The sequence below is a fragment of the Antechinus flavipes genome, chromosome 3, assembly GCF_016432865.1.
Source record: "Antechinus flavipes isolate AdamAnt ecotype Samford, QLD, Australia chromosome 3, AdamAnt_v2, whole genome shotgun sequence".
Classification (NCBI taxonomy): Eukaryota; Metazoa; Chordata; class Mammalia; order Dasyuromorphia; family Dasyuridae; genus Antechinus; species Antechinus flavipes.
The window spans coordinates 1,271,187-1,289,433 of record NC_067400.1 but is presented as its reverse complement, the minus strand read 5'-3'; the positions used below and the strand labels follow the sequence as shown (position 1 = coordinate 1,289,433).

The following is an 18,247-nucleotide window of genomic DNA, read 5'->3' as shown; positions in this document are numbered from 1 at the left end:
GAGAACCCCAAACAGGGTCCCAAGGAGTCAGACTCCAGGCGGACGTCAGCTGCTATTTCTGTTGTTACAGGATTGTCCTTGCAGTGTTATCGCCGCTGAGAGCTGGCTGGCCAGCCTCGTCCCGGGGCCCTGCGCTCCCCCAGGCCCCCCTTCCCAGGAATCTCGGGGGGGGACGCACAGCCCCCCCAGCCCCGCCCCTCACCTGGCTCCTCCTCGTCCTCCTCCAGGGCCCGCTTGTTGCGGTTGGGGTTGGGGCTTCTGGTGGCGGCTTCCAGGGCTGCCCGGCCCGGGGGGCTCTCTTCAGGAAACAAGGCGTGGGCGCCGAGGGTCACCCCTTTCCCGAGGTTGGCCCCGCCCCCCAGACCCTCCCCCAGAGGCTCAGCGGGGAAGCTGAAGTTGCTCTGCAGGCCCAGGTCTGCCCCCAGAAGGCCACAGGCCCCGTTCAGCTCCGGGAACAGGCTCCGGGGGCGCCCTCGTCTCTTCACCTGGGCACACACCTGCAGAGAGAGGGTCCGAGGTACTGGGGAGACCTGGGTCAGTGCCCAGCAGGGGGCAGTGGTGACCCTCTGCTGCATGTGAGGGTGATTGATAGGGACCCCCTGAGCGGGGTGACAGGGACCCCCTCCCCTGAGCAGGGTAATAGGGACCCTGAGCAGGAGCAGCGGTGAGCCCCTGCCCTGTGGGGGGTGGGGACCCCCATTCCCCATGCCCCGTCTCACACACTCACCACCAACGTGCCGTCTGGGCCCTGAGCAAGAGAGACCTGGGCATGGGGCCCCCCCGGAGCGGGCGCGTGCTCTGGAACGGTTTAAGACACAGGAGGGAGGGGGACATGGAGAGGGGAGGCCGGTGAGGAGAGGTTTGGCCCTCGACCACGGGGAGGCCGGCCTGGACGTCATCGGGCCGACCAGGACCTCGGTCTCCCTTTCTGGCCCTTGGACATCAGGACCAAGGCCTTTATTTTCCAGAAGGGGGAAATGGGGCCCAGAGAGAAGATGGGCCAAAATCACCCAGAAAGTCAGGGGCCCTCAGCCCACCCATCGGGCCCTCCCATCCCCCCATCCCTCCCAGGTTCTGGTGGGGCAGGCTGTCCCAAAGCCACTGTCCAGGGCTGAATGGCCGTCCTGCAGAGCTCGCGGGGGCACGTGGCTGTGGTCAGGGGACCAGAGCAGGAGGGGCCGGGGCAGGAGGGGGACCAGGGCAGGAGGGGCCGGGGCAGGATGGGGACCAGGGCAGGAGGGGCCGGGGCAGGAGGGGCCGGGGCAGGAGGGGCCAGGGCAGGAGGGGGACCAGAGCAGGAGGGGCCGGGGCAGGAGGGGCCGGGGCAGGAGGGGCCAGGGCAGGAGGGGGACCAGAGCAGGAGGGGCCGGGGCAGGAGGGGCTGGGCTGGAGCAGGGAGGCTCTAAGTCCTGGAGGTCCATGGTTGGGTCTGAAAGGGGGCCCCCAGGGCTGGAGCTTACTCACTGAGGGGCTGGCAGAGGATATGGTCCTTCTGGCTGAGCCCGCAGCTGTGCAGGTGGCCGGCTCCCTGTTCTCTCCAGGGCCCAGTAACAAGGAGCCTTGTCAAGAGAAAGTGGAGCCAGGAGGAGGCGTCAGGACCAAGGGTGGGGGGGAGAAGGGGGCCGCAGCTGCCCGCCCAGGGGAGGGGGGAGGCCACAGCTGTTTGCCCCGTGCCCCCACCTGCCGCCACCCCCACCCCCCACCCCCACACGGCTCAGGGAGCTGGGGCCCAGGACCTGTGGCGCCCCCCAGAGCGGCCGTCCTAGTCCAGCCCAACACCGCACAGACTGCGGCTCAGGGGGGTCAGAGCAAGAGCAACCAGGGCCCCCCTTGTTAGTGGGGGGGCGGGAGCAGGGCCAGGAGGCCCCAGGGGCTCACGCCCTGCGCTGTGCAGGTGAGGCTGACCCCCCCCCCCCCGCAGTGAGTCAGTGGGGATTTCTGCTGGGGTTCCTGGGGGAGGGGAGCTTGGCAGCTGGGGGCCTGTGGGTTCTGGGGGCAGGAGGGGAAGGTGAGTCAGCAGGAAGGAGCCGCCGCCAAGGACCTGCCCCAGAGTCGGCCCCCTGACGGGGAGCTGACAATCAGGTCATCTCCATGACAACGGGCCACCCCCATGGAGGCCAGAGCCCACCTGTGCCCGGCCCCTCCCCAGGAGCCCCAGGGCCACCCCAGATGGGCAGGTGGGGCTGGGGGAGGGGAAGAGAACCTGAGGCAGAGAGGGACACAGGGGGCACCACAGAGCCCAGGCTGGGGCTGCCACATGGGGGGGGCAGGGCCTGCTGTGAGCCGGGGGCTTCTCTCCAGTCTGGGGGCCCTGGGCAGGGGGCAGGGAGGCGCCCGGCGGGAGCAGCCCCTGAAGCCGGCCTGACACTGGGGGGGGGGCACACAGCCCAGGAGGCCGGATCAGGGCGCCCGGTGAGAGGGAACGAAGGCCAGGGCCCGAGATCCGGAAGGGAGCAGTCTCCGCGTGCTTCTGAGAGGCCACAGGGGCCATGCGGGGGCGCTCTACGGGCACAGAGTCCCCTGGGTCCAGGGCCCAGTGTCCCAGGCGGGGAGGGCGAACCTGGGCCTCAGCTGCGCAGCGTTTACAGCGGATACACGTGAGAGTGTGTCAGTGTGAGTGTGAGAGAGTGTGTGAGAGTGTGTCAGTGTGAGTGTGTGTGAGAGAGTGAGTGTGTGAGAGTGTGTGTGTGTAAGTGTGTGAGTGTGTGTGTGAGTGTCAGTGTGAATGTGAGAGAGTGTGAGTGCGAGAGTGTGAGTGAGTGTCAGTGTGAGTGTGTGAGAGTGTGTCAGTGTGAGTGTGTGTGAGAGAGTGAGTGTGTGAGTGTGTGTGTGTGTGTAAGTGTGTGAGTGTGTGTGTGAGAGTGTCAGTGTGAATGTGAGAGAGTGTCAGTGTGAGTGCGAGAGTGAGTGAGTGTGAGTGTCAGTGTGAGTGTGTGAGAGTGTCAGTGTGAGTGTGAGAGAGTGTCAGTGTGAGTGTGTGAGAGTGTGTCAGTGTGAGTGTGTGTGTGAGAGAGTGAGTGTGTGTGTGTGTAAGTGTGTGAGTGTGTGTGTGAGTGTCAGTGTGAATGTGAGAGTGTCAGTGTGAGTGCGAGAGTGTGAGTGAGTGTGAGTGTCAGTGTGAGTGTGTGAGAGTGTCAGTGTGAGTGCGAGAGTGAGTGAGTGTGAGTGTCAGTGTGAGTGTGAGAGAGTGTGTGAGTGTGTATCTGTTAGTGTGACAGTATGTGTGAGTGTGAGTGTGAGAGAGTGAGTGTGTGAGAGTGTGAGTAAATGTGAGTGTGAGAGTGTTAGTGTGCGAGTGTGTCAGTGTGAGAGTGTTAGTGTGTGAGAGTGTCAGTGTGAGTGTGAGAGAGTGTGTGAGTGTCTGTTAGTGTGACAGTGTGTGTGAGTGTGAGAGAGTGAGTGTGAGTGTGTGAGTGGCAAATTAACTCATGGTGCTGCCCTTTGCAACAGCGGGGCAGGACTCTCTGCCAGACGTCCGTCCTTCCCACCCCCCTCCCCTAGTCTGCTTCAGGGGTCCCTTCTCAGGCCTTTCCTAGGTCCTGCCGGGCCTGCTCCAGGCCCTCGTCCCCGGTGCCGCCCAGGCCGCCCCGCTCCGGTCCCACCCTTGGGCTAACGGGAAGTTCCTTTTTGTGTTCTGAGAACGAATCCCGGGAGGGGGGGAGGGGCTCTGCCAACGGGGCTGCCTGAGCTGAGCCCCGAGTGGCCCCCGACCGGGGTCTGAGATGTGAGCCGGCCCAGGCTGTTTGGGCAGGGTTGGGAGGGACCCCAGGCAGTCCCTGCCTCCCGAGAGTCCTCCCCTCCCACTGGACAAAAGGCCCGGCCAGGGCCGCCGGATCCCGAGCCTGAACCTGCTCCCAGACCCCTCCGCTCTTTCCTCCAGCCAGTCCCTGCGTCTGCAGCGCCGACTGCGTGGGGCTCCAGGCTCGGGCCGTCGGTGACGCAGAGAAAGGGAACTGGGACGCCCTGAGGGTCCGCAGAGGGGGCGGCAGCGCAGAGACGGGGTTCCGCTGGGGGCGCGAGCCCCCTGCTCAGAGAATGGAGACCCGGGGCAGGGGCCGCCCGGAGAGCTCCTGGCAGGGAAGCCCCCCCCCCCCACGGGGGAGTGAAAGGGGAGCATGGCCTGGGCTGCCCGGGCAGTCACCCCCAACTTCCCTCCCCTGCTGCCTCCTGGCCAAGCACCCCACTCGCGCCCCCTGCTGGGCAGCCCCACCTACTACGCCGCCAGTTCTTGGGGCGCTGGGGAGGCTCGGAGCTGTCCAGGGTCCTCAGGCGCTCTCCCTGGTCCTGGGCAGGCCGCGGCCCCCTGGCGGCAGCCTCAGGGAGTGCGTTAGTTGGGCGCTGCCTGTCACACTGCGGACCCCGGGGCCTCCTCTAGGGTTTGGATCCAAGTGCAGGCGGTTACTTTGTCTTGGTCCGAGATTCTGGCCCTGAGGTCTCCTTATGACAGGCTGGCCCCGTCTCGGAGCTGGGTGTCCGGGCGTCAGGAGCTCCCCGCTCCCCTTTGCAGTGCGGTAAACTGAGGCCGGGAAGGGAAGCAGCGCGCCGGAGGGGCTGGGCCCAGCCCAGCAGAGATGGGAAGGGGAACGAATGAGGGGCCTGAGGTTGCCTTCTCTCCTCTCTCTGATTTCCCCCGAGAAGGACCGGGAATCCAAGAAAGGAAGAACAAACGGCAGCTTCCTCTGATGTCCGGGCTGGGAAACTCTCACTTCCGATTCCCACCGGCTGCTGCCTTGACCATTCCTCCCGAGGCCCCTTGTCCACCAGGCTCTGACGGCCCTGCGCATCCTGTGGGCCCCCCTCCGGCCTCGGGTCCCTCTCTGTAGGTGATGATCCCCGAGGTGCTTCCTTGGGTCCCTCTCTGCAGGAGATGGTCCCCAAGGTGCTCCGGCCTCAGGTCCCTTTCTGTACGTGGTGATCCCCAAGGTGCTCCGGCCTCGGGTCCCTCTCCATACATGACGATCCCCGAGATGCTCTGGCCTTGGGTCCCTCTCTGCAGGTGGTGATCCCCGAGGTGCTCCGGCCTTGGTTCCTTCTCCGTAGGTGGTGATCCCCAAGGTGCTCTGGCCTTGGGTCCCTCTCTGTAGGTAGTGATCCCTGAGGTGCTCCGGCCGCGGGTCCCTCTCTGTAGGTAGTGATCCCTGAGGTGCTCCAGCCTCAGGTCCCTAGCCATACGTGACGATCCCCGAGGTGTTTCGGCCTTGGGTCCTTCTCCATAGGTGGTGATGCCCAAGGTGCTCTGGCCTTGGGTCCCTCTCTGTAGGTAGTGATCCCTGAGGTGTTCTGGCCGCAGGTCCCTCTCTGCAGGTAGTGATCCCTGAGGTGCTCCGGCCTCAGGTCCCTAGCCATACGTGACGATCCCCGAGGTGCTCCTGCCTCAGGTCCCTCTCCGTACATGACGATCCCCGAGGTGCTCTGGCCTTGGGTCCCTCTCTGCAGGTGGTGATCCCTGAGGTGCTCCTTCCCTGCTTCCCCTAAGCCAGCCAGATGCCAGGGGGGACCTGTCTCTTCTCTCTGCTACGAAAATGTATCTGAGAAGAAAGGTGGCCCTGGGGAACCTCGGGGTGGGAAGGAGAAGCCCTCCCCCCCAGTGGCTCCCTCTCCCCTCCAGGATCAAATGTGGCCTTGAGGCGACCAGAGAAAGTGATATTAGAGACTGCGCAGTCACTGTCAGGGTCTTGAATGGTATTCGAGAGGTCTCACAGCACTGGGTTCAAAAAGATGATCACCCGCAAGCTATAGGCCGCTAGTTCCCAGGGAGGTTCCCAGAAAAGGCTCTTATAATAGGAGAAACCCAAAGCCAATGCCCCGAGGCTTCCCCTCCCATCCCCAGACTGGCAGAGAGGGCAGGCAGATGGGAATTGTCATTGATGGAGGGCTGGCCCTAGAGTTGGGAGGAGTTCAAATCCAGCCTCAGACAGTTCCTACTGTGGGACCCCAGACAAGTCCCTTCATCCTATCTGCCTCAGTTTCCTCATCTGTGAAATAAGCTAAAGAAGGAAATAGTCACCCCCTCCAGTCTTTGTCAAAAAAACCAAACGGGATCACGAAGAGTCAGACACTGAACAACAGTGGACCAGCCACAAATTAATCAGTGATGGAGTGATGGGGGGAAGACATACTTGCTTATATACACTTGGTGAAACTGTAAATTGTTGTTATCATCTGAAAGGAATTTAAATTTGAATCTGATGATATGTTTATAAGAAATAGTTGCAGTAGAAGGACACACAATTAAAATAAGGAGCTGGCACAGAGTCCAGTGTGCTTCTGCTGAAGCACCGGCGGCGAGCAGGATCTCGGACAAAGCAAAACCAAAAGAGAACCAGACGTTTGGTTACGAGGTGCCCTAGTACCAGAGACATTAACATCGGTACTGAAGATATCTGTACCAAATGGCACAGTGCCCACACTCTTGAAAAAAAAAACTTTAAAAAAAACGTAAAGGAGTTACAGAAGGAATAGCAAAACTATACTAGTGGGGGTCATCAACTCACTCATGTCAGGTCCAGATAAATCTATTCAATAAACGAGAAAAAGCTTAAGGAGACAAACAGGGTTTTAGAAATGAGATGTGAGGTATGAGAACCTGCCAGAAAAGCTGAGTGGAAATAAAAAATAAAAAAGATTGTACCTATTTCTCAGCTACACACACACACACACACACACACACACACACACACAAACACTGACCATGTATTAGGGCATAAAACCCTCATAAACAAATGGAGAAAAAGCAGACAAATTAAGTGTATTTTTTTCCCTAACTACAGCGCAAGGAAATTGCATTCAAATAAGACTCTTTGAATCATAGATGAAAAATGAATGGAAAATCAAATAATCTTATCCTAAAAAATGAATAAGTAAAAGAAAAAACTCATAGAAGTAATAATTTCATTAAAAATAATGATGAGAATAAGAAAACATATAAAAACTTGTGGGATGCAGCCAAAGTAAAAGTTAGGGGGAAATGTATATCTCTAAACCTATATATCAACAAAATTTTAAGAAAGATAGATCAATGAGGTAGGCATGCAAGTAAAAAAAAATACAACAAGCATCATCTGTAATTGGGGTTAAGTAGATTCCAGTAAGATCCGGGGTGAAACAAAGATGCCCATTATCACACTGTTATTCAATATTGTACTAAAAACGCTAACTACAACAATAAAATGAGAAAAAAAATTGAAGGAAGAGGAATAGGCAACGAGGAAACAAAATTATCACTCTTTGCAGATGAAATGATGGTATTCTTAGAGAATCAACCAAAAAAAAACTACTTGAAATAATTAACAATTTTAGCAAAGTTACAGAATATAAAGTAAACCCAAACAAATCATCAACATTTCTATTTATTACTAACAAAACCCAACAGGAAGAGATAAAAAAGAATGACATTTAAAATAACTGCAGACAATATAAAAAAAACTTTGGAGTCTACCTGCCAGACAAATCCAGGACCTAAAAGAACACAATTACAAACCACTTTTTACACAGGCGGATATAAATAAGTGGAGGAATAATAATTGCTCATGGATAGACTGAGTTAATATAATAAAAATGACGGTTCTATCCAGAGAGAAAAACTGCTGAACTCTAAGTGTAAATGAAGCATATATTTTTCATTTAAAAAATACATTTGCCTGGCTTCATATGTACTATGTGTAATGTAATCCCTGCCTTCTCAATGAGTGGGGGAAGAAATAGAGAGGGAGAAAATCTTGAAGTGAAAATTAAAATCGAATTTTAAAAAAGGAACAAAGAGAAAAGGAACACATTAAGGAATTGGGACAAAAGACCAAGAAGCACAAAAACTGAACATTGTGTGTTTATAATGAGTAAGCCTGACCTCAAAGTAGAAAAAAAGAGAAGCCTTCTCTCCTTTTTGGTAGAAATGAGTAATTTGGGGTGTGGAATATTCTCACACTTGGTCAACACCTTGATTAGTTTGATCAAACTGGTTCTCTTTTTTTGTCCTTTGTTTCAAAAGGTGGGCTGCTGGGGAGGAAAAGAGGCAGGGATAGATTTGGAAATGAAGATATCAACAATATTCTAAAAAATATATTGACTTCATGAGTTCAAAATAAGAGAGATCGAGTTATGGAGAAATTTTTCAAAAAAAAAAAAAAGACCTGGGGGCTGTAAACTCAATTTGGGTCAACAATGTGAAGAAGCAGCTTAAAAAATCTAATTAAGATCTTAAATTGAATTGAGAGGCAGAGACACACACAGAAACAGAGAGACGAGAGATTAGGGAAAGGAGGCAAGGGGCCTTCTGACGCCAGTCCTGGTCAGCAATATCGGCTTCATTTCTGGAATGGCCTCATACTTGGGAGCCTCCAGAAGGTCTCCTTTAGAATGGTAAAGTCTTGAAGGACCTGGGGGGTGTTTGGGCCGGAGAAGTAAAGGCTGAGGGAAAGGACCCAAGAGCAGCGTGGGCGCCTTTAAAGAGCTGCTCAGACTTAGTGCGTGAGCCACGGGCATGGACGAAATGGCCAAGAGGAGCTGCAGTGTAGACCGAAGTCAGTGAAGCTTCTCTACCAGAAATGCTGCCCTAAAGGTGGGCAGGGACTGCCTCAGGCAGTAGTGAGGTCCCTATCACCTGGTCTCCAAATGGAGGTACGGAGATTCTTGGTCAGGTCTGGGCCGGCCGGGGGTTTCCGGCCTCTGGCTTGGCTCCAGGAGGGACTTAAAAGCATTTCTTGCCCATCCTCCCCTCAGAGGAGCTGCCTTTGAACCCATCTCTGTCACTGCACAGCTCGGGCTGCTGTCCTGATGGTGGAGCCCCAGACCTCTTCTCAGTCCTCTCTCCCTTAGCCCTCGCAGCCTTTGGTACCTTCAACTCCCCCCTCCACAAAATGCCCTCACACACAGCCCCCCACATGCAGGAACACACACATACACAGACACCCCTGGATACTTTGTGTTCTCCAGGCTTTTGCGGACCCCCCTCTCAGCCCCTGTGAGTGTGCCTCAAGGCTCGGTCCTGGCCCCCGTTTCTCAAAGGGATGGCCAGAGTGTCGAGGGCGCAGTGGGGGGTGGGAGTGCCGGGGCCTGTGTCCCTCCAACTCACCGGGTCTGGTTCTTGCCCTTGTCCTGATGCAGCAGGACCTCCCGCACTTCGGGGCCCTGGCCGGGAGGAGGGGTGAGCCACGTCTTGTTGATGTCCAGGTTGAAGCCCCTCAGGGATGTGAGACCTGCAGGGAGGTGTTGGAAAAGCAATGAGGAGGCCGGCCACAGCCTCACCCCACCCCCAGGACCCACTCCGGCCTTCAGGGCCCTGCTCCAGCAAGTAGGAAGGCAGAGAGGCCCGGGCGGACTCGGAGCTGACCCCTAGGAGCTGTGTGACCTCAGGCAGACCAATCACATCTCTCCCTCAGTCTTCCTTTCTCATCTGTGAAATGGGAGTAAAATCCCCAGCAGTCTCCAGCTTCCAGGGTTGCCATGAGGACCCAGAATAAAGCATCCTGAAGCCCTATGGAATGGCAGTGCCACTGCCTGATGCAGAGCACAGGAGCAAGGATGAGTCAGGGGACGGGGAAGATGCTCTGGGGTGAGCCGTGGGGGTGGCAGCTCCCTTGTCTCCCCAGGGGCTGGGCCTTGGCAGCCCCCAGCCCCAGCAGAGAGAAGCCCACTCCTCAGCCTCTCCCAAAAGGCCTCCTGCCTCAGCGGGGGCAGCAAGGAGGGTGGATGGCTTCCTGGACAGCAAGGCCGGAACAAAGGGCCTCCTGGGACCCCAGAGGAGGCAAGAGGGAGGGAGAAAGGGGAGGGCTGCAGCGATCATCACCTGCAGAGAGCAGGCCCCTCCAAGGTGCTGATGCAAAAGTTACATCCCGTCCACTTTTATCACTCTCCCCTTCTATAGCATCGGCCAATCTGGTAGCAGCGGCTCCTCGGAGCTCTTTTAACTTGCGTTTCTCTAATTAATAACGATTGAGAGCATTTTTCAGGTGGTTATGGAGAGCTTTGATTTCTCCATCCAAAAGCTCCAGCCATATCCTTGGGCCATTTATCAATGGGGAACAACTCATATTGTTCAAAATTTGACTAAGTCCTCGATGGATTTCAAACATGAGACCTTTATCAGAAAAACTGCCTTGTTTTCCTTCTCGTCTTGGCCACATTAGTTTTATTTGTACAAAACCTTTTCATTTACTGTAACCCACACTGCCCATTTTACATCTCACAATGCTCTCTCTCACTCATTTAGTCATGAATTCATAACGGGTCCATAAGTCTGATAGGTAATAGGTTCTGTGTTTTCTTGTGCCAGCTTTCTTTATGTCTAGGTCATGTACCCATTTTCCCTTATCTGGCCAAATGGTGTAAGACATTGGTCTATAACCAATTTTTGTCAGACTGCCTTCCAATTTCCCCAACAATTTTTATCAAAACAGTGACTGTAACTCTTTACATGTCAAGCACATTTCCTACTGTGAATGATGTCTGCTCTGTTCCAATAATTTACCTCCTATTTCCTATTAATAGTTAGTTTGTTGTACAGTTTAAGATCTAATTCTGCTGAACTTCCTTTATATGTGTGTGTATATGTACACATATAATATACATGTATAGAGACATACATATATGTATTATGTATGCATATATGTGTATGTAGCAGGCCAGACAAATTTCCACACAAATGATACCTTTATAACTGATCTCAGGTGAAACATTTTACATATATATCTTTGATATTCTTGATTTTTTGTTCTTCCAAATGAATTGTGTTATCATCTGTTCCTGATCAGTAAAGTCGTTTTTGGTAATTTAATTGAGATGACATTGAATAAGTAGATGAGAGTAGAATTGTCATTATCATTATTATTGTTATTGGCTCTGTCCATCTATGAACAATATTTCTTCAATTATTTAAGTTTGACTTTCTTGGTAGACAAAGTGTTTCATAATTATGGTTGTGTAGTTCCTGGATTGTCGTGGCAGGTACACTCTCAGATATTTTATGTGGTCTACAATTTTAAAAGACGTATCTCTTCTTGCAAAGTTTTGTTGCTGATGATTTATGTGGGTTTATTTTATATTCTGCTACTTTGCTAAAATTATTGTTTCAACTAACTTTTTAGTTGAGTCTCTAGGATTTTCCAAATATATCATCATATCAGCTGCAAAAAAAGATAGTGTTATTATCTCATTGCCTCATTCTGATTCCTTTAATTTCTCTTTCTTTTCTTATTACTAGCATTTCTAATACAATATTGAATGCTATTGATAATGGGCATACTTGTTTCATAATTGATCTTATTGGGAAGGCTTCTAGTATATCCCCATTACAAATAATGCTTGCTGATGGTTTTAAGTTAAGGAAAAATCCATTTATACCTATACTTTCACTTTGTTGGAGTATTGAGTTTTGTTTTTTTTAATAGAAATGAGTGTTGTATTTTGTGAAAAGCCCTTTCTGCATTTAGTTATATAAATTATATGATTTTTGTTACTGTTGTTATTGATGTAATAAATTATGTTAGTGATTTTTCTTATGTTAATTAATACCCGTGCATTTCTGACATAAATCCCACTTGGTTACAATGTATAATCTCTGTGATAAATTATTATAGTCTTCTAGCTAGTGTTTTATTTAGGATTTTATATTCATATTCATTAGTGAAATTGGGTTATAATTTTCTCTATTTTTGCTCTTCCTACTTTAACACCATTATTTGTTTCATAAAAGTAGTTTAGCAGGACTCCTTCTTTGCTATTATTTCAAATTATTTATCTACTATTGGAATTAGTTGATTTTAAATGTTTGGTCGAATTCACCAGTAAACTCCTCAAGCTTTTTTTTTAGGAAGCTCTTTTATGGTTTGTTTAATTTCTTTTTCTAAAATAGATTTATTTAGACATTATGTTTCTTCTTCTGTTAATCTAGACAATTCATATTTTTGTAATTATTCTATTTCACTTAAATTGTTAAGTTTATTGACATATGATTGGGCAAAATAACTCCTAATAAATGCTTCTATTATAATTAATTACAATATACAATTATATAATAAAATTACACACTATATTATATATAATAAATTTCATCTTCATTGGTGGTATATTCATCTTTTTCATTTTTGATACTAAGTGATTTGGTTTTCTTTCTTTTTAAACATATTGACAAAGGGGCTATCTATTTGACTGTTTTACCACATAAAACCAACTCCCAATTATATTTATTAATTCAACAGGGTTTTTACATTCAATTTTATTAATCTCTATTTTTAATTTTTAGACTTTCTAAGTTGGTGTTTAATTGGAGATTTTTTAACTTGTTCTTTTTCTAGTTTATTTTTAAAAATTGCACACCCAGTTCATCAATCTGTTCTTTCTTTGTATTATAGATGTAAACATTTAGAAAAACACAATTTTCTCCGATTACTACTTTTGCAGTACACCTTAAGTTTTGGCCTGTTGTCTCCTTATTGTCTTTCTCTTTAATAAAATTATTTCTTGTTTCTATGACTTGTTTGTTAACCCATTCATTAAGATTAGATTATTTACGGATTTTTCTTGTGCAACAAGATAACTATACAAACATGTATACATATACCATATTTAACATATACTTTAACATGTTAAACATGTATGGGACTGCCTGTCATCTAGGGGAGAGAAGGAGGGGAAAAGTTGGAACAGAAGTTTTTGCAAGGATCAATGTTGAAAAATTACCCATGCATATGTTTTGTCAACAAAAAGCTATAGTAATAAGAAAAGATCAGTTTCCAATTAATTTTTAATCTGTTTCCATGATTCCTCATTAAATATAATTTTTATTGCCTTATCTGAAATGAATGCATTTAATGTTTCTGGTTCTCTACATTTAATTATAGAGTTTTTATGTCTTAATATGTAGTCAATTTTTGTAAAGATACCATGTATTACTGAGAAAAAACTATATTCTTTCCTATTCCAATTCAATTCTCTTCAGATATTTATCATGTCAATTAAAATTCCATTGATCTCCTTAATGTCTTTAGTGTGTGTGTGTGTGTGTGTGTGTGTGTGTGTGTGTAGTTTATCTAATTTTTTGAGGGAAAGATTGAAATTCCCTATTATAATAGTTATTCTATTTCCATCTATAATTAATTTAGCTTTTCCTTTAAAAATTTGTATGCTATATAATTTGGTACATATGCATTTAGTATTATCTATAGTACCTGTTATCATAATGTAGTTTCCCTGTTTTTCTCTTTTAGTTTAGTTTTATTTTAGCTTTAACTTTGAGATCATGCTTGGCACCCCTGATACCTTTTTTTTTTTTTTTTTGCATTGGCTGAAGCATAAAAATTCTGTCCAGTCCTTTATTTTTCCTCTGTGTGTATTTCTCCTTTTAAGTTGTGTTTCTTTGTCAGATTCTGGTTTTTGATCCATTCTGTTAGCCATTTCCATTGTATGGGTGAGTTCATCCCATTCACATTCAAAGTTATAATGACTAGTTGTGTATTTCCCTATTTCTCCCTCACTCTTTCTCCCTCTTTTTTTATCCTATCCATCCCCAGATGTCTAATTTACTTCTGACCTCTAGCTCCTATTCCACACTCCTTCTGAGGATTCCCCCTCCCCTTATTCAGGAGAACCTTTTCCTGACATGTACCTTTTCCCATGGCTGTTCTAGTTCTCCCCTATCCCCGAGCAGAATGAGGGGAATCCTTCCTTCATATAAGGCAGTGATTGTATCCCCCAGAGCCTTCTGTCAGGGACTCTGCCCCAGGCTAAATACAGCCAGCTCCTTCAACTGACCCTGCTCCTCCTCTTACACCCTAAGAAACGTCCTGGAGTCCCATCCTCCGGAGGAGGCCTGGCTTCCTATTTCAGATCTGTTGCTCCTTCTCTAACCTTCCGTGAGTCCCATGTGCTTATGGAGGTAAGTGGGTCTGGTCAGCCTCCACCTGCACAGTCACAGCTGTTTATACTTAAACCTTTGCCAGATGAAGAGTCGGGGCCCGGGATTTGCCTTCAGATCCTGATTCTTCTTCACTTTGAGTAGATCCTACTCTCTCTGGGGCCCGGTTTTCTCCGGGGCAAGGCCACAGACTGGATAAGACTGTCCCCAGGTCACTTCTGGCTCAGAATGTAAGCTCTGTCAGCCTTGGCTACCGCTGACCCGCTTGTTGATCAGTTTGAGTTCTCTGACACCCTCATTTCCTAGCCCAGCTGGCCGGACCTTTTGTGCCACTTGGAGGGTACTGGGTGGAAGGGTCTGATGGGGGCCCCAAGGCTCGCCTGGAGGGCGCCTCCTCAACCCGGGCAGGCCTTCCCTAGCTGAGAAGACGTGCTTCTGGGCCGGACCCAGCCCGATTCTCTCTGCCTCCTCCAGAGGAATTTTCCGGGCTCCACTCTAGACCTGAACGAGAGCCCCAAAGTTGCATGTTTTGGGGGCCGGGCTGCTCCCATTCTCGAGGCTCAAGGACAAGGAAACGCTCCCCTTATCGGCCACCGAGCAGGAGCAGCTGTGCTTTCCTCTCCCCTTCCTCCCAGTGTGAGTTTCTGGGTATGCTCTGGAGAAAGGGGGGCACTACTTCCTCCTCCGCCCCCCTAGAAAAGCCTAACTGCCCGCGCCTTTCAGTCTGTGTCAGCCTGAGACTGGATCTGAAAACCCAGCTGCTTCCTGTTTTTGGAAGGCAGGAGTAGCGGCCGTTAGCGCCTCGGAAGCCCTCGTGGGACTCCGAGAAATTGGGAGCCCCGGGGTCCGCGGCCGGGCCCCCTTCGGGAGGAGTCCCGGGGTCCGCGGCCGGGCCCCCTTCGGGAGGAGTCCCGGGGTCCGCGGTTGGATCCCCGCTTAGGGAGGAGCCCCGGGATCCGCGGCTGGATCCCGCTTAGGGAGGAGCCCCGGGGTCCGCGGCCGGGCCCCCTTCGGGAGGAGCCCCGGGGTCCGCAGCCGGGCCCCCTTCGGGAGGAGTCCCGGGGTCCGCGGTTGGATCCCCGCTTAGGGAGGAGCCCCGGGATCCGCGGCTGGATCCCGCTTAGGGAGGAGCCCCGGGATCCGCGGCCGGGCCCCCTTCGGGAGGAGCCCCGGGGTCCGCGGCTGGATCCCCGCTTAGGGAGGAGCCCCAGGTTAGCGCGGAGGAGGCGGGATCCGAAGGGACTCGAGGGGGCCCGAGCAGGGCCAGTGCCGAGCGCGCCGAGGAGGCCTGTGAGCTGCGGAGCCCGGGGCGGTGGCCGCTCCTGCCCTTGCTTCTGGGCGGAAGAGCACAGCTGGCTCTGGCCCATTTCCCCCCAGCTGCCTTCCGGATTCCCTGCCTCTGCTTCTGGGGTCCGCAGCCCACGGAGATTCCAGACAAGAACCAAACCCGCTGGGGGCCATTTTCCACAGAGCGCGCCTGGGGCCGCTAGGAGGCGCAGTGGCTGGAGCAGCTGCCCTGAAGCCTGGAGGACCCGAGTTCAAATCTGACCTCAGACACTTAACACTTCCAGCTGTGGGACCCTGGGCAAGTCACTTAACCCAGTTGCCTCAGAGGGGACATTTTCTCAAGGAGAAATCATAGAGGACAGCTAGACCCTTCCTAGCCCCTCACCCCCATTCTAGCACCAGCTTTTGGAAAGGCCGGGGCTCCCACAGGGCCACCGGACGGAGGCAGCTCCGGCGGCCCCAGGGCCCGCCCAGGCCCGGCGTCGCCCCGTGCCCTCAGCCCTCTTGGAGACCGAGGGACCAACGACAGCCCAAAATCGAGGGGCCGGTCCCAGAGGCCCCCTGCCCCCTCTGCTTCCCTGCCTTTGGGAGGGGATGCCCCGGGCCCCTGGCCTTCTCAGCGCCGGGCGCAGGGGCTCCGCCTCCACGGTTCTGGGCCAGCTCCCGGCACAGGCAGCCTCGTTCTCCCCCCTCCCCCCTGCGCCAGAACCTGAAGGGGGGGGGCAGAGCACAACCCCCGGGGCCACCGGGGACCGCCCCAAGGCCACCCAATAAAGGCCGTTCAGCCGCCGCGTGGGAGGCCCTGAGCGCCGGCTCTCTCCTCTCCCACAATCTCACCATTTCCTGAGGCTGCGGACGGGCTTCTCTGATAATATCCAGCAGGGCCCCCAGAGGAGGGGGGGCGCAGAGAAGGGGGGCAAGGCCCCTGAGAGGAGGCGGGGTGGGGGTGGGGCAGGGCCCCTCCTCGGCTGCGCAGCGTGTCTCAGCAGAGACCTCGGAAGCCACCGTCTGATGCAGCTCCAGCTCCCCCGCACCACAGAGCCCCGCTGTGTCAGAGCGACCCCTCCCCCCATGGCCACTTCCGCCGGGGGCTGGCTCCCAGCAGCCTCACCTAGGGGCCCTCGCCCCCCCTGGACCCCTCCCACTAGTGAGTGGGCCCTGGGTTCGGATCCTGCCTCCCAGTACAGGGTCCCCTCTTTAGACTTCAGCTTCCTCACTTCATTTACCGTGGAGTCCCAGGCTGTGGGGATCTCAGCAAGGTCCTGGGAGGCCCTAGCCAGCCACAGCAGCCTCGTTTCTCCTTTTGTCCAATGGGGATAAGCACGGCACTTCCTTCCCAGGGTCGTTGTGCAGACCACAGGAGGCCCTGCTGCCTTCATGATTTCTCACTCTGATGTTCTCTCAAGGACAGCTGGGCCTTCCACTAGAACTGGGGGCACTGGGCAGGGCTTCTGCCCCCCTAGGGATGCTGGCCAGTGTGGTGACCCCTCAGCTGTCTCCCTGTCTCTGTGTCTGTCTGTCTCTCCATTTCTCTCCATCTCTCTCTCTGTCTCTCTCTGCTCTATCTCTATTTCTCTGTCTGTCTCCTGTCTCTGCCTCTGTCTTTCTGTTTCCATCTCTCTCTCTCTCTGTCTCTGTCTCTCTCTCTCTGCTGTGTGTATCTGTCTGTCTCTGTCTCTCTATTTCTCTCTATCTCTCTCCTCTATCTCTGTCTCTGTCTGTCTCTCTGTCTTTCCATCTCTTTCCTCTCTCTCTCTCTGTCTCTCTCCTCATCTCTCTCTCTGTCTCTGTCTCTCTGTCTCTCTCTCTGTCTCTGTCTCTCTCTCTCTGCTGTGTGTATCTGTCTGTCTCTCTGTCTCTCTATTTCTCTCTCCTCTATCTCTGTCTCTGTCTTTGTCTCTCTCTCTCTCTCTGTCTTTCCATCTCTTTCCTCTATCTCTATCTCTCTGTCTCTCTCCTCATCTCTGTCTCTCTCTGTCTCTGTCTCTCTGTTTCTCTCTCTCTCTCTCTCTCTCTCTCTCTCTGTCTCTGTCTCTGTCTCTGTCTCTCTCTGTCTCTGTCTCTCTCTCTCTCTCTGTCTCTGTCTCTCTCTGTTCTCCTCCCTCCCTGACCACTCACTCCTCCTCTGCCTCCTCCAGACCACAACCTGTAACCATGGGTGTCCCCCAGGTTCTGACCCGGGTCCTCTTCTCTTCTCCCTCTGGATTAATTCAGTTGGCGAGCTCCCCGGCCCCCCAGCTCTAGCTATCTCTGCAAGGATTCTCAGCTCTATCTGTCCGGCCCTGACCTCTCTCCCCGAGCTCCAGGAATCGAGGGTCCGACCGCCTTTTAGATAACTTGCGCTGGACGTGCAGTGGACGCGTCTAAAATTGAGCTCCTTATTGTTTCTCCCCGACTCTCCCCCTTCGCCATTGCTGTAGAGGACAATGGCTTCCCGGTCACCCAGGCTTGAATCCGGGAGGCGCCTCACATGCAGGCAGAGGTCCATGGCCCCTCCTGGCCTCTGGCCTTGCCCCCCTCCCCCGGTGCAGACCCTTCTCACCTTAACCCCGGACGACCCGGGAGCTGCTTCAGGTCTCTCCCCGTACCTCAGACACCACCCTGAACATCCTAAAGCGCAGGGCTGGTCCCGCCACCCCACTCGATGGGCCCAGTGCCCCCCGTTCCCTGCCTCTGGGAGTCAGTACAGAATCCTGCCCCTTCCCGGGCCAGGGAGCTTTCCTCCACCTGCTTTCCAGGCCTCTAGGCCTCCTGGCTGCAGGGACCCCGGCATCCCAGCTGTCCTCTCTGGGCTCCAGCCCGTCCGCCCCTCTCCAGGAAAGCCCCCCGGCCCGAGCAGCCTCCCTGTAGCACTGCCCCCGGCCCTCTGAGGAGCAGTTTGCACGTTCTGCCCCTCACTGGGCCGGCAGCTCCTTTGGGGTCTCCTATCCCCTTGCCGGGGACCTCCTGCTCCAGTTTGCCCATCACCTGTGCCGAGGAGGGCAGGGGCAGGAGCAGCCGACTCCCGGCCTGACAACCAGGGGGGCACTTCACGGGCCACCCGGCTGCCCCAGAGGGCCCCCCAGCTCCCAGGGCTGCCCAGCTTGAGAATCGGCTCCTCTTTGAGCTCTC

General features: G+C 52.8%; 1 protein-coding gene across 2 annotated transcripts in view; it reads right to left on the bottom strand.

Annotated features, from left to right (window-relative positions):
• The window catches only part of ITGAE (integrin subunit alpha E), a 41,530-nt gene that overhangs the window by 22,232 nt on the left and 1,051 nt on the right, over positions 1-18,247 (bottom strand). For both annotated transcript variants that reach the window (XM_051991505.1, XM_051991504.1), the window contains exons 2-5: positions 9,071-9,194; positions 1,465-1,559; positions 728-798; positions 203-497 (exon numbers count right to left, since the gene is read on the bottom strand). In XM_051991505.1, coding sequence (XP_051847465.1) covers positions 203-497; positions 728-798; positions 1,465-1,559; positions 9,071-9,194 — 585 coding nt within the window. The remainder of the gene's footprint in view (positions 1-202; positions 498-727; positions 799-1,464; positions 1,560-9,070; positions 9,195-18,247) is intronic.